This window comes from Cnephaeus nilssonii, assembly GCF_951640355.1.
Source record: "Cnephaeus nilssonii genome assembly, chromosome: 14".
Lineage (NCBI taxonomy): Eukaryota > Metazoa > Chordata > Mammalia > Chiroptera > Vespertilionidae > Cnephaeus > Cnephaeus nilssonii.
This window is the reverse complement of record NC_137085.1, coordinates 36,342,296-36,354,989: the sequence shown is the minus strand read 5'-3', so window position 1 is coordinate 36,354,989 and position 12,694 is coordinate 36,342,296. Positions and strand designations below refer to the sequence as shown.

The 12,694-nt window shown below is 41.9% G+C and overlaps 1 protein-coding gene across 6 annotated transcripts in view; it reads left to right on the top strand.

The window, feature by feature from the left end:
• The window catches only part of LOC307111319 (transducin-like enhancer protein 4), a 155,379-nt gene that overhangs the window by 31,619 nt on the left and 111,066 nt on the right, over positions 1 to 12,694 (top strand). For all 6 annotated transcript variants that reach the window (XM_079791113.1, XM_079791114.1, XM_079791111.1 and 3 more), the window contains exon 5: positions 5,062 to 5,124. In XM_079791113.1, coding sequence (XP_079647239.1) covers positions 5,062 to 5,124 — 63 coding nt within the window. The remainder of the gene's footprint in view (positions 1 to 5,061; positions 5,125 to 12,694) is intronic.

Here is a 12,694-nt window from a genome sequence, read left to right as displayed (position 1 = left end):
TTGTCTTACTTAAATGACTAATGTAATTTGTTTCATATGATAAAGAAAATACGTTTTTGATACTGTGTGCTTTAGTATTTGTTGCTTTGTAATCTAGTGATTGAATCGTGGCATTCTTTTCAATGCATGGCATCGCTTTTCCATGTTGCAAGGTAGTTAATAATTTTCAATGATTCTTGAGTTGGAGTGTGAAGATAAAAGGGATAAAAGGTTCTTCTCAGTATTTTTCTATTTCGTTACTGACTGGTTATGCTGCTAGTCCACTGGTCATCACCACTTTGGAGTTAGCTTGTCAGCATTCATGTACCAGGTATGAAGTGCTTATATAAGTAAAGGATTTTTATAGCATGCCTTTTTTAAAGCTAACTTTTTTTAAAAATATATAGCTCAAACAGTTTTTAAAAAAATTAGAGATGGTTATCAATTTTATTGCCTCTTTATTGGAGGGGTGGAATAAAGGTGGGAAATTATAGAAGAAAGAAATAGAATGACAGTGAGTTGAGGGTAGGAAAATATGTGTAACTTATTTTTTAATGAATATTTAGATGGATAGAGGAAGACGTAATAGAAGTGTCAAAAATTGTTACTGTATTTGACAAACTATGGATGCAAAAACAATCTTTTGTTATATATTGACATGAACAATTGTTCTTTTATTGGGGCCGTTAATGCTATTTTGGTATGTCATGGGCAACTGAGGACAATAGTTAGCAGTGTCCATAAAGCATCGAATACTATGATAACATCCAGTAACCCTAACAGCAGTATTTCAGAATCTCTGTCTGTTTAAATGGGCTATCTGTGAACATACTTGCTCAGGGATGCATGAGCCACATCACCTATAAATTTGATTGGAAGCTACAGTGCTGGCATAGGTTGATGGATAGCAGATTAGAACCCTGATTAACCATGTGATTCGAAGACGGAATATATTGTCTAAGCAAGATTCATCAGATGCAATCAGAATTTCAAGTGGTCAGATGAAATTCAAATGTGTGTATTGTGGCTTTTTCTCCCCTAGTGCTTTTCCTCCAAGGTTGCCTATTTCCCCCCTCTCTTTACCCAAAGCTGAAAAATACTTCTTTGATGAATCTGCTCCTTACCCTAAAGCTGTCTGTCTGTTATTCATCAGAAAGCAGGTCGCAGTTCAGTGAGCAGAAGAAAAGATTTTAATAGAAGCTATGCCATGGGCTGTAATGCATCATTTTAGGGTCCTAATTACATTACAATGACAAATATCAATGGTGACAACAGCAATAACCTACATCCCTTAATGGCTGTGCTGGAAAAGGAGTTTGGTCCTCACGCCATTAGATTAGACTCAGTTTCAAAACATAGGCCATTAGAAGTGTGTGTCCACAGTATTATTGGTTGATCACTGAAGCCCAGTGGAAAGGCCTGTAAATAAATGATGCCTCCCTAAAGCTGGATCCTATGGGACAAAAGAAGCAAAATTAGATGACCATGGAAGCAGCAGTGTTTCCGAGGCAACTTTAGCTTTCAAAGTGAAGAATGACCGGCTTAATTTTATGAAATCACACACACATCCCACCCCCCTGCTGCCAATTAGCCTGACCATGAAAATCCATTGGCATGACAACTTAAATAAATTAAGAAGTCTTTTAAACAAAAGGAGGCCTTTAAAGAAAATGTTTGGAAGGTCGCCCCGTCTGCTTTTTTCTGTTAGGTTTGCGTGTTAACATGTATGAACCAATAAAACGACTTTTCTACATTTTTAAAGAAAATACAGACTCTTTTTCATAGTTGTTCAGACTTGAAATAGCCTAGGTCCAAAGTTAAAGAAGCCAGATAAATACCTCTTGGTCTTTGTTTTGTCAGCTAAGTTTCCTTAGAGTAGTTTTTATTGCCTATAGGCAAACTAAAGAACTCAGTTTTCTTATGTGCCCACACATTTTTCAACCCTCCTAGCAAGGGACTATTTTATTTATGTAAACAACATAATGAGGAAAATATGCTTGGCAGATGGTTCTAAGCATTAGAATCATCAGTTTGGTCTGCCCCAAAGTGTCTCATTATCTTTTATTCTCTCTCCCTTCACCTCTTGATGCAGAAAGCTTAACAACCAAATGCCTTTGAGACACCGTGCTTTCAGTCTGGTGAATGCTACTCTCTTTTCTCAGCTCACATTGGAATTTCACCCCATAACCACTGTGGTATGTTCGTCCAGGTGGAGAGTGGTTTGGTGATTCCCATTGCAGTTTTTCATGGTGGTTTAAGCATTCTTAAAGGATAGCTAAATGCTCCATGGGGCCAGTGCCATAAATTAAATCAGGTCAGCACAGTTGGGTCCTTATTCACTGCTCCTTGTTGGTGCTGGGTTTTTGTCCATCCTGTTAGGAATGCAGAACTGGAATGGAAATTGTAGGTTTGAAGCTTGGTGAATTTGTGTTTTCTCCTGTCTGGCAAAGTTTGTAAGGTGCTGGCATTGAAAAGATGTTTTGCTGTCAAGTCAAGGGTTGCTGATGAGAGAAGGAAACCTAGAATGCACAAGGCATGTCACTATCATTCTGGTAATGACTTAATAAAAAAGAGAGCATTTTGTTCTTTAAAAAAATGAGGAACTGACCCCGATGGAATTTATTTTAAGAACTAGAGGCCCGGTGCACGAAATTCGTGCAGGGGAGGGGGGGGTCCCTCAGCCCAGCCTGCACCCTCTCCAATCTGGGACCCCTCGGGGGATGTACCAACTGCCTCTCACAGTCCAGGACCGCTGGCTTCCTACCTGCCTGATCGTCCCTAACCCCTCTGCCTGCCTGCCTGATCGCCCCTAACCACCTCTGTCTGCCTGCCTGATCACCCCTAACTGCTCTCCTACTGGCCTGATCACCCCTAACTGCTCCCCTGCTGGTCTGATCAGCCCTAACTGCCTCTGCCTCGCCCCGTACCCGGGACCCAGGATTCCCTCCTCCGGCCAGTAACAGGCACCCGGGACCCCAGGCTTCCCTCCCTCTGGCCGGCCACAGGCACCCAGGACCCAGGCCGGCTTCGCCCGGACCGGCCACAGCTGCAGGGGACTGTGGGCGGGTGGCTTTGCTAGGGCTGCAGCCGCAGGCACCCGGGACTGCAGCCTGGATAGTCCCCATTCCTCTCTTGCAAGCTCATTTGTGCCTGGCTGGTCCCCAGTCCTCTCTTGTGAGCTCATTTGTGCCTGGCTGGTCCCCATTCTTCTCTCCTCAGTGTTGAGTGTCTGAGCCATTATGGCATGACAGCATGAGGGCGTGATGTCCATTTGCATATTAGCTCTTTATTATATAGGATGTTTAAAAAATAATAATTGCTTTATGTTATCTGCCTCTCAGTACTCCTCTCCTTTTGCCCACCTCATCAGTAAAATATAAGCTATTTTATATGTATGTATATAAAAGAAATGTGTTTACCTATCACTTGCCAAAGTCTATAAGGAGCCTTCTGTAATAATAATCTATAATAATAAAAGCGTATGCTAATTAGACTGGACAGCTGAATGACCTTCTGGATGTCATTCCAGACATCCGTATGAAGCCTCGGCGGCAGGGGCTGGGGCAGAGGCGGTTAGGGGCAATCAGGCAGGCAGGCAAGCAAGCAGTTAGGGGTGATCAAGGAGGCAGGCAGAGCCGTTAGGGGCGATGAGGCAGTCAGGCAGAATAGTTAGGGGTGATGAGGCAGGCAGGCAGAGTGGTTAGGGGCGATCAGGCAGGCAGGCAGAGTGGTTAGGGGCGATCAGGCAGGCAGGCAAGCAGTTAGGGGCGATCAGGTAGGCAGGCGAGCAGTTAGGGGCAATCAGGCAGGCAAGTGAGCAGTTAGGAGCCAGCGGTTCCGGATTGCAAGAGGGATGTCCCACTGCTGGATCGGGCCTAAACCGGCAGTCGGACATCCCCCAAGGGGTCCCCGGATTGCAAGAGGGTGCAGACCGGGCTGAGGGCCTCCTCCCACCCCCTGCAAGAATTTCCTGCACTGGGCTTCTACTCTGATAATACAAATTAAGATGAACATTGGTGAAGCTTTGAGTAGCATTTTAAAGGAAACATAGTGGTGCCCTAACCGGTTTGGCTCAGTGGATAGAGCGTCAACCTGCGGACTCAAGGGTCCCAGGTTCGATTCTGGTCAAGGACATGTACCTTGGTTGCGGGCACATACCCAGTAGGGAGTGTGCAGGAGGCAGCTGATTGATTTTTCTCTCTCATCGATGTTTCTAACTCTCTATCCCTCTCCCTTCCTCTCTGTAAAAAATCAATAAAATATATTTAAAAAAAATAAAGAAAGAAAATATAGTAGTGACCTTCCTTCCTTTCCTCCCTCCTTCAAACTTACTGTAGCATCCTGTTTTTGTAAAATGTGTATACTTAGAAAAATTATTAGAGAAAAATCTTGTTATCTGACACTATTGGGACTCTTACAGGTAAATAGTGCAATGATTAGTTCCCAAGGTTAGTTTCCATATACACACAAATTGCATGTATAGGAAGATTTTTAGCATGTTCTAAACCTCTTCACACAGAAAATCTTGGTTAATACCCTTGGGAATTTTTATGGTTAAAGAAAACATGCCATTTTTCAACAATTTATTGCTAAGGATATGAATTAATCAACTTTTGGGGGTTGGGTTGGGTGGTATTTTTGGGGGGAGGTTGGAGACTTAATGATAAAATCCTAGTGAGTACTAATTGAGAGAAGTTGAGATATAGAGAAGAATGCATACTTATTATCTAAATTCTAAAAACTCGGGTTTTTATGAAAACCCACATCAGATTGAATAAGGGTCCTGTTGAAGCTTTTGAAAACTGATTTCCAGTTATGAAAATTAAATTTCTTTTTATGTTGTCCTGATTCTTGAAGGTTGACTTTTAAAGATGAATTCTGGTTAATAAATTGTGCTATTAATGTGGCACTGTTGTCACTGCCGCCCTTTAGTGGGCTAGCTGATGAGCGTTTTCCTCTTCCTTATGAAACATACCAGCCAGAATATAAAGTGTGTTTTAATATCATCCTGTTAATATTTTGGGAATTTGTAACCAGCTGACCTCTTTATTGCTTTCCTTTCCTTTTTTTTTTTTTTTACAGGCAGAGATTGTCAAGAGGCTGAATGCTATCTGTGCACAAGTCATTCCTTTCCTGTCCCAAGAGGTAAGGCAGTTGGTTTCAGGCACTGGGCTAGAAGGTGCCGTTTTAGTGGTTTTGCAGAAGGGGGATTGTGGGACTGACTCTTTGCCCTTGTCAGCCTCTTGGTGTTTGTATTGCACATTTCTAAGGTACAGTGTTATATTCCAACGTCTACACCTTATTTACATTCAGTGGAAAATAATTGTTTTTATATAATAGAATATTTCTAATATGTGAAGGAAAAATTCAGTTGTTAAAATATTTTGCTGTCATTGGACAATTTAGTGTTACTCAGAATTATGACTGTTTGTCTTAATGGCATCTAATAAGGTAGTTTAAAAAATTGCCCAGAAGACAAAAGCTTGTTCTGTGCTGTGTCACTGGGCAATGAGTTGTCAGAAGAGATACCAAATAGAAAGTACTTTATGTAGTAAACACAAACTAATGTAACTTTTGTCTAGCTGCTCTTAAAAAGTTACTATTGTTACCTCATGAAGTCTTTGTATTGCCTGTGCATTTGAGAAAAGAAGCAAGATGGGCTCAGTGGACTCACTGCTCTGAACGCCATGGACTTCATGCATTGCCAAGGCCAGGGGGCATGCAGCTCTCTCGCTCTCTCTTGCTCACCACCTGTTGGAGTGCACACTGTCCACAGATGCACACATGCTGGAATGAGGAGGTGCATTTCTAGTGCACGGTGGCTTCCATGTGGCTTTTTTTTTTCTTTTTGTTTATTTGCTTGCTTGCTTTGGGTAGTTGGAAATTTAGGTGAGCATGCTGGAAAGGGATACTTTTTGATTCTGTATTACTGAATCCTTCATTGCTCAGGGCAGAACAGCTGTGAGAAGAAGCTAAGTAATGAAATACCTGCATGTCTTGCAGCCACAGAGCTATGTGTTGTTGGATAGAAAGCACGGAGGTACTTTCCTCCTACCCTTCAGTTTTTTTAAGTGTGCCTGTCCCTGCTTTGCAGGAGCGTGGTTTGTCGCCTGCCTACCAGTGGCCATGATCTGATGATGTTAGTGTGCAGAGGGTATTTGCGATGCATGTATGTTACAGAGATGTGGATTCTCTGTGACTTCTTATTTGGTCTGAACTGGGTTAGACTTGAGTAACCATGGCTACCTTTCATTGGGTATATATCCCTTTCTGGTGCTCATATTAACAAACCCTGCACGTAAGTTAAAATCCTGAATTCAAATGTTCTTCTGGATCACAAACAATAAAGGGTGTATTGTCTTTCTCTTCCTTTAGCTGTTACCACAGAACCACCCCACCCACTGTCTCTGCATTTACGTATTTCCACTCAGGATTTGCTTGTAACTAGATTAGATGGGGTGGTGAAGGAGAGTCAAGGGGCCTGTAGGCATTCCTTTAGGAAGCGTGGGTGCCCTTTGCCCACTCCAGACCAGTGTATGTTTCTTCTGACTTGAAGCAGCTCTGCTTTATGGAGAATGGAAAGAATGTTTAACCCACAGAGCTGTAACCAGGCTGAGGTGACACAACTCAAGGTAGAAGTTTGAATTATCCCTGGGTGGTATTAGAACTCTGCAGGCACAGACCTCTATACAATCATTAGGCAGTTTCTTCCCATGGCATTACTGCAGGATCTGTGGTGTTATATTTAGAAGTGGAAGGAGGTCTTGCGGGTGTTGGTGGAGCTGATTTACCAGTAGGTTGTTTTCCCACGTGAGTTATGTTGTTTATGTAAGCAGGCCCAGTAGGAGCAAAATGTGTAATGGTAGTGTTGCTGAGCAAGACTGGACTGGAATTAATTGGCTGAGAAGTTGTACCCTGTAGAGGAAAGCCATGGGGGCAATACTGGCAGCTCCTTTTCTGCTTTAGGTGCGAGAGTAGGCATCATAATTTCATCACTTACTGTTTATTTCCCAGCTACTTTTGACATTTCTTGGTTGAAATCCTTGATTCATGTGTAATGAATGACCTATGTCATGGTTTTCTAAATCCTAATTCTGTGTATTTCTTTTCTTCTGCTTACTTTGGATTAATTGCTCATCTTTTTTCAGTTTCTCAAGGTGTGTTTATATCTTCTAATGTGTGGGCCACAGACATATTTGTTCCTGACCAATCCAGTCCTCTCTGTTGTTTTGTGTCTGAACATTGCCCACCTTCTTTCCCCTTCTGGGCATTCTGTGAGCATCAGACTCCTTGCCTTTACCCTGAGGCCAGATGGACGGTAATCTGGAGGGAGGCGAGGAGGCAGGTTATTAGAGGAAGATGAATTCTATTTCCTGTCTCTTCAGAGGCATGGAAAATCACTCTTGCATGGCTGCGAGCCTCACTGGTGCCAGGACTGAAGGCTCTTAATCTGATCTTTTAACACCAGCTCTCTGTGTGACAGTCTCACTGCCAAAACGGCAGCTGCGGTATTATAATTTATTTTAAAATGTTTTTATTTTAAAATTAAATGATTGCATTTAGAGAAAAGAAAAAAAAACACACACCTTCTCTGAAGGACTAGTACATGAGGTACAGGACAGTGGTTGGAGAGATTTTTTTTGGAATTTGATAGGAACAAGAGGCAAATTTACATACATTTAGGTAACGTCTTTTTTTTTTTTTTTTTTAGGTAATGTCTATTTTTAAGTTAGCTCCCATGAGATTATCAATGTACTTGCTTAATGCTTGTGTCTAGTGTACCACATTTTCTGAAGTTAAAAAAACATACACATAGAGTATTGAATGAAATTATTAAATTTAGTTTTAACTGCAAGACCTTATTTTAGAAATAAGTTGTATAAGTGTAGATCAAAAGTACTTGAAGGATCCTGGCCAGTGTGATTCAGTGATTAGAGTGACAGCCTGTGGACAAAAGGGTCAAGGGCTCCATTCCCAGTCAAGGGCATGTAACTGAGTTGTGTGAGGGAGGCAACCAGTCAATGTGTGATGTGTCTCTCTCACATCAATGTTTATCTCTCACTCTCTCACCCCACCTCTCCCTCTCTTCCTCCCTTCTACTCTCTGAAAATCAGTGAGAAAAAAATCCTTAGATGAAGATTAACAAAACAAAAAAAGTTCTTGAAGTGTATGGATATAATACAAAGAAAATTATTTTTCTATTCAATTTCACTAAAACATTTTGAAAATTTAAAAAATTATAGTCAGTATATATTTTAATGATGTGCTTGTTTACTCACATACAACTACTTCCAAAGTCCAGGCATTAAACAAAGATATTGCCAACTCTTGTCATTAAAGTAACTATCAGTTATAGTTCTTAGAATTTTATAGGACTCCTACTATCAGAATTTAGAGAAAGCTTGTGTGTCTTTACCCATCTAAAGCTGTTTTTTTCTCCCCCTTTCTTTTGGCTTTTAGGAATGGGTAAAGACTAATCTATAGTCAGCTGCCCTCAGATTTCTTCTTTAAAGGGCAAACCTCAACGTGTAGTAGTGGGAAGCTCTTCTCTATCCCACTTTCGGCCTTATTTGCAGGGAAGGAACTAAAAATAATCGGCTCCCAGTTGGCAATTCCATAGAAAGAAATGCCAGGATGATGACAGTCAGATCTGGGTCAAGTCTTGGCCTCCCTATTACAAATTGAGTGGCTTTCTGTAACCGAGTTAAGCTGAGTGACTTTTAGCCTCTCTAAGCCTCAGTTTCCTCATCTGTGTGATGAGGTTAATAATAGCATGGAACACACAGTCACTTTGGGGATTACTTGGATTAAGTACATGAAATTTAGCACATAGTAAGCACCTCCTGATGTTTACTAGCATCAGTACTAGCTACAGCAGCAGTGAAGTGCTAGATTTCCTTGTAAGAGGACCTGGAGTCAGCCCTCCCTCCTCTTTGTAGTCATTGTTTTTTTGGAAATTGTGAATTTGTTATCTTCTCTCTAATGTCCTTCTGGTAAAGGAAAAAAGTGTAAATTAAAACCAAACCTGTGGCTGACACTAGCTGAAAATCTCAGTGAGGCATTAGTAGCCTCCAAAGTGATTCTCTTCTAGCTCCAAAAATTAATTTTCCCATTTAGCAAACACCTGTCTCTCCCCAATCAGCAAGCAAAGGTCCACCCATAAGATGACAACTATTCAGGGTGCTCAACCAGTAGCGCTCCCCTCAGAAGGAATCCTGGTTTTGGATGGGGTCTGTGTTTTACCCACAAAGTTATATAGAAAAATAAACTTCTCAATCTTGTTGAGAGCCGGCTGTTTTTAAAATATACCTGATGGCTTAGCTGAAGTTGGTTTTGGTTTTACAAGTAGATTATGTGGATGGAGTCTTTTTTTCATCAGCAATTTCAGGATATAGCTTTTGTAGACCCTTAGACATTAGGGCCCTGAGCAAAATTGGAGGATGCCAGTAGGTAGACTTGCCACCAATGTCCCCCTCCTCCTTTCCCAAGAACATACCTTTAAGGAATTTCTAATGTAGATTGAAAACTATAGGCACTTGTTACACCCTGGAAGCAGGGTGCAATGTTTCTGCTAATTTGGAATCAGACCAACTCTGCCTTTTACTGACTTTGTATTGGGAAAGTTGATCTCTCCGAGCCTTGGTATTCCTATAGAATGGTGGGAATAACCCCATCTTTATAATGTATAACACATGTACTGAAATGTAAAGCACTTGGGATAGTATTATTTTGTTTTCCTTTTCCTGGGAAATGGATTCTATCCAGCTTATTTTGACTCCCAAGACATTTGGAGAGGAAGGACTTAATAAACGCTGGGAAGAGTTCATGGTAGTATTTCAGAACACTGGCTGGCAGCCTTCCTGTGAAGGTAGGTCGGCCTTGCAGCTTTAGGGGCTGCTTTTAGCAGCTGGCAGGTAGCTCCACACAGATTATCTTTCAGAAGGAGGGGATACTTTGTTTTTTGTTGAAGCAGTAAGTATGGTCTTAACCTGTTAGATTAAGCATTAAATTAGGCAGTAGCTGAGGACCTGATTTGGAGGACAGTTGTGTTTTTTGAACTCTTCTTTTCCTAGATTATAAAATTGTTTACTTTTGAGACAAGCAGGGTATGTTTCATGGTGATCAATAGGTTTTCCTAAGACCTTTGAGAACTTCAAACCCCTGATAGGCTATAGGTGAAAATTTATTACATTATAGTTGGAAATCTTCTCTCCTCAGGGCACAGTTGTATTTTTCAGAAACTCACTGCTCCTCTAACAAGGAACAGAGTTCATTGGTAGAGTTATGCTATGTGATAAGATCCTGAGGGTCAGGCACACCTACCTGGAGCCCAATCCTGGCTCAGCCACTTGCTTCCTTTATCATGTTGGGTAAAATACTTCACTTCCTGGGCTGCAGTCTCCTCATCCATGTAATGGTAAACCTATACTATTGGGTTGTTATATATGGATTCGAGACAGTGTAAAGAACCTACCTGGATATTTGGCTGCTTTAATATCAAAGGAGTAGTAGTTTAGTTAAGATAAAAGCTGTTTTCTCTCACAGAACAGTTTGCATAGAAACAGCTGTAGCTAATTTGGTGACTTGAGTTTCTGAAAAATACAACTGTGCCCTGAGTTAAGATTTCTTAACTATCTTCCTATATAATAAAGAGATAATATGCAAATTGACCATCACACCCTCACACAATGGCTGGCACGGGATTAGTGAGGGACGACCAAAAGACTGAACAAGCAGGCTGCGTGGGGTGACCAGGCCGGCAGGGGGCTTAGTGAGGGGTGACCAGGCCAGCAGGGGGGGTGCAGTTGGGGGTGACCAGGCTGGCGGGGGGGGTGCAGTTGGGGGCGACCAGGTCAGCAGGGGGGGCAGTTGGGGGCAACCAGGCCGGCAGATGGGGGCACTTAGGGGTGACCAGGCAGGCAGGCAGGTGAGCGATTAGGAGCCAGTGGTCCAGGATTGTGAGAGGGATGTCCGACTGCCTAAACCGGCAGTCGGACATCCCCTGAGGGGTCCCGGATTGGAGAGGGTGCAGGCTGGGCTGAGGGCCTCCCCTCCCCCGTGCATGAAATTCGTGCACTGGGCCTCTAGTAATGTAATAAATTTTCACCGACAGCCTCTAGTGTTCTTGTATTGATTACCATCATCACTAGTAGCATCATATCCTGCCCCAGCCAGAGGAAGGAGAAGACAGAGCATATGCCATTTTTTTAATGGTATGATGTTAAAGATGTTTTGCTCACTTTGCAATGATCAATGCCTAATTACCTGCCCACAGTTAGCTGCAAGGAAGACTTGGAAATGTAGGCTGAGTGGCCGTTATGCTCACCTAAACCTTATACTAATTTAAGAGAAGGGATATCAGGGGACAATTAGCAATTTCTTCTAGATATCATGCTGCATATAAATAAAAGCAGTGGCCATTGTTATTATTGTCATGGTTGATATGAAGGGAAGTCATATTGAGCCAGTGGTATGTCTTTATATGAAAACTCTAGCTCTGAATTTATAATTAGTACAACTATTATTTTAATCTATCACATAAAATATAAACACATATGTCTTGTTATAGAATATAGAAGTCTCCTCCAAAGTATGAATTACAAGGAGGAAAGCAACCATCAGGGATTGTTTATCCTTCATACATTCACAGGAGGTGGAAAGGAACCCAGATGAACAGTTATGGGCCCTTTAGGCTGTCTAGGTCTAGATCAGGGGTGGGGAACCTTTTCTCTGCCAAGGGCCATTTGGATATTTATAACATAATTGGCAGGCCATGCAAAATTATCAACTTAAAAATTAGCCTGCTGTATTTGGTCAAATATTTAACTCACCCCTAAAGACTTGTCACGGCCAGACCAAACGATTTTGAGGGCCTTAAACAACCCACCGGCCGGACATTCCCCACCCTGTTCTAGATTCACAACTTATGTTTATACCTGTATTTTTCAAAGTACAAAGATTCTTGAAGACCTCTTAATTGAAGGGTGGGATGTAGCAGAGCACACATAGGTCTGCCCTATTTTGTAGTAGACTGGCTGGAAGGAAAATGCTAATTGAAGTGAGAAGTTATGTTAAGAAAATCTCTTCTGGTGAGTGGAACATTTTACAAGTCTTTAACTTAGAACTTTCTCCTCACATATCTCAGACATCAGGCATATTCTTGTGAATATGTATTGCCTTTTATGTGGAGAAAATGGAATTAAAAATTTTTTACAATCTCCTCCCTCTCCCCCCCAACCCCCCAATCATGGAGGATATTTTGGATTAATCACTGTTTTGTTTTGTGGAATTATAAGACAGCTCAGAAAAATGAGCTCAGGTTGGTTGTTTTGCAGCATCAGACTTGATCCATTTTAATGGTCTTGGGCCTCAAACCATTTCCAGACCACAGCCTAAAGTAACTTGAAATGTGTGTACTGTATGGAGAGAGCAAGAGACCATAAATGCAGTTCCTTATGACCGGTGGCTTTCTAATTCCCATTTATTAAACCCCTGGTCATCGTAACCTTTGGAGAAATAGCTTTCATCTTTAACCTTGTTTTCAGCAGAATGTTACAACTTGTTTCCATGCCAAGGAGGATAGATATCCCTCACCTCCCCCACTTCTCTGTAAATCCATAGCTAAGTTTCTTCGAGATTGAGTTACTTAAGTGGAAGCAGGGCTGCTTAGAGGCTGGGGGGGAGCCCTGTAGCAGAGACCTGGTGGGGCCCACCT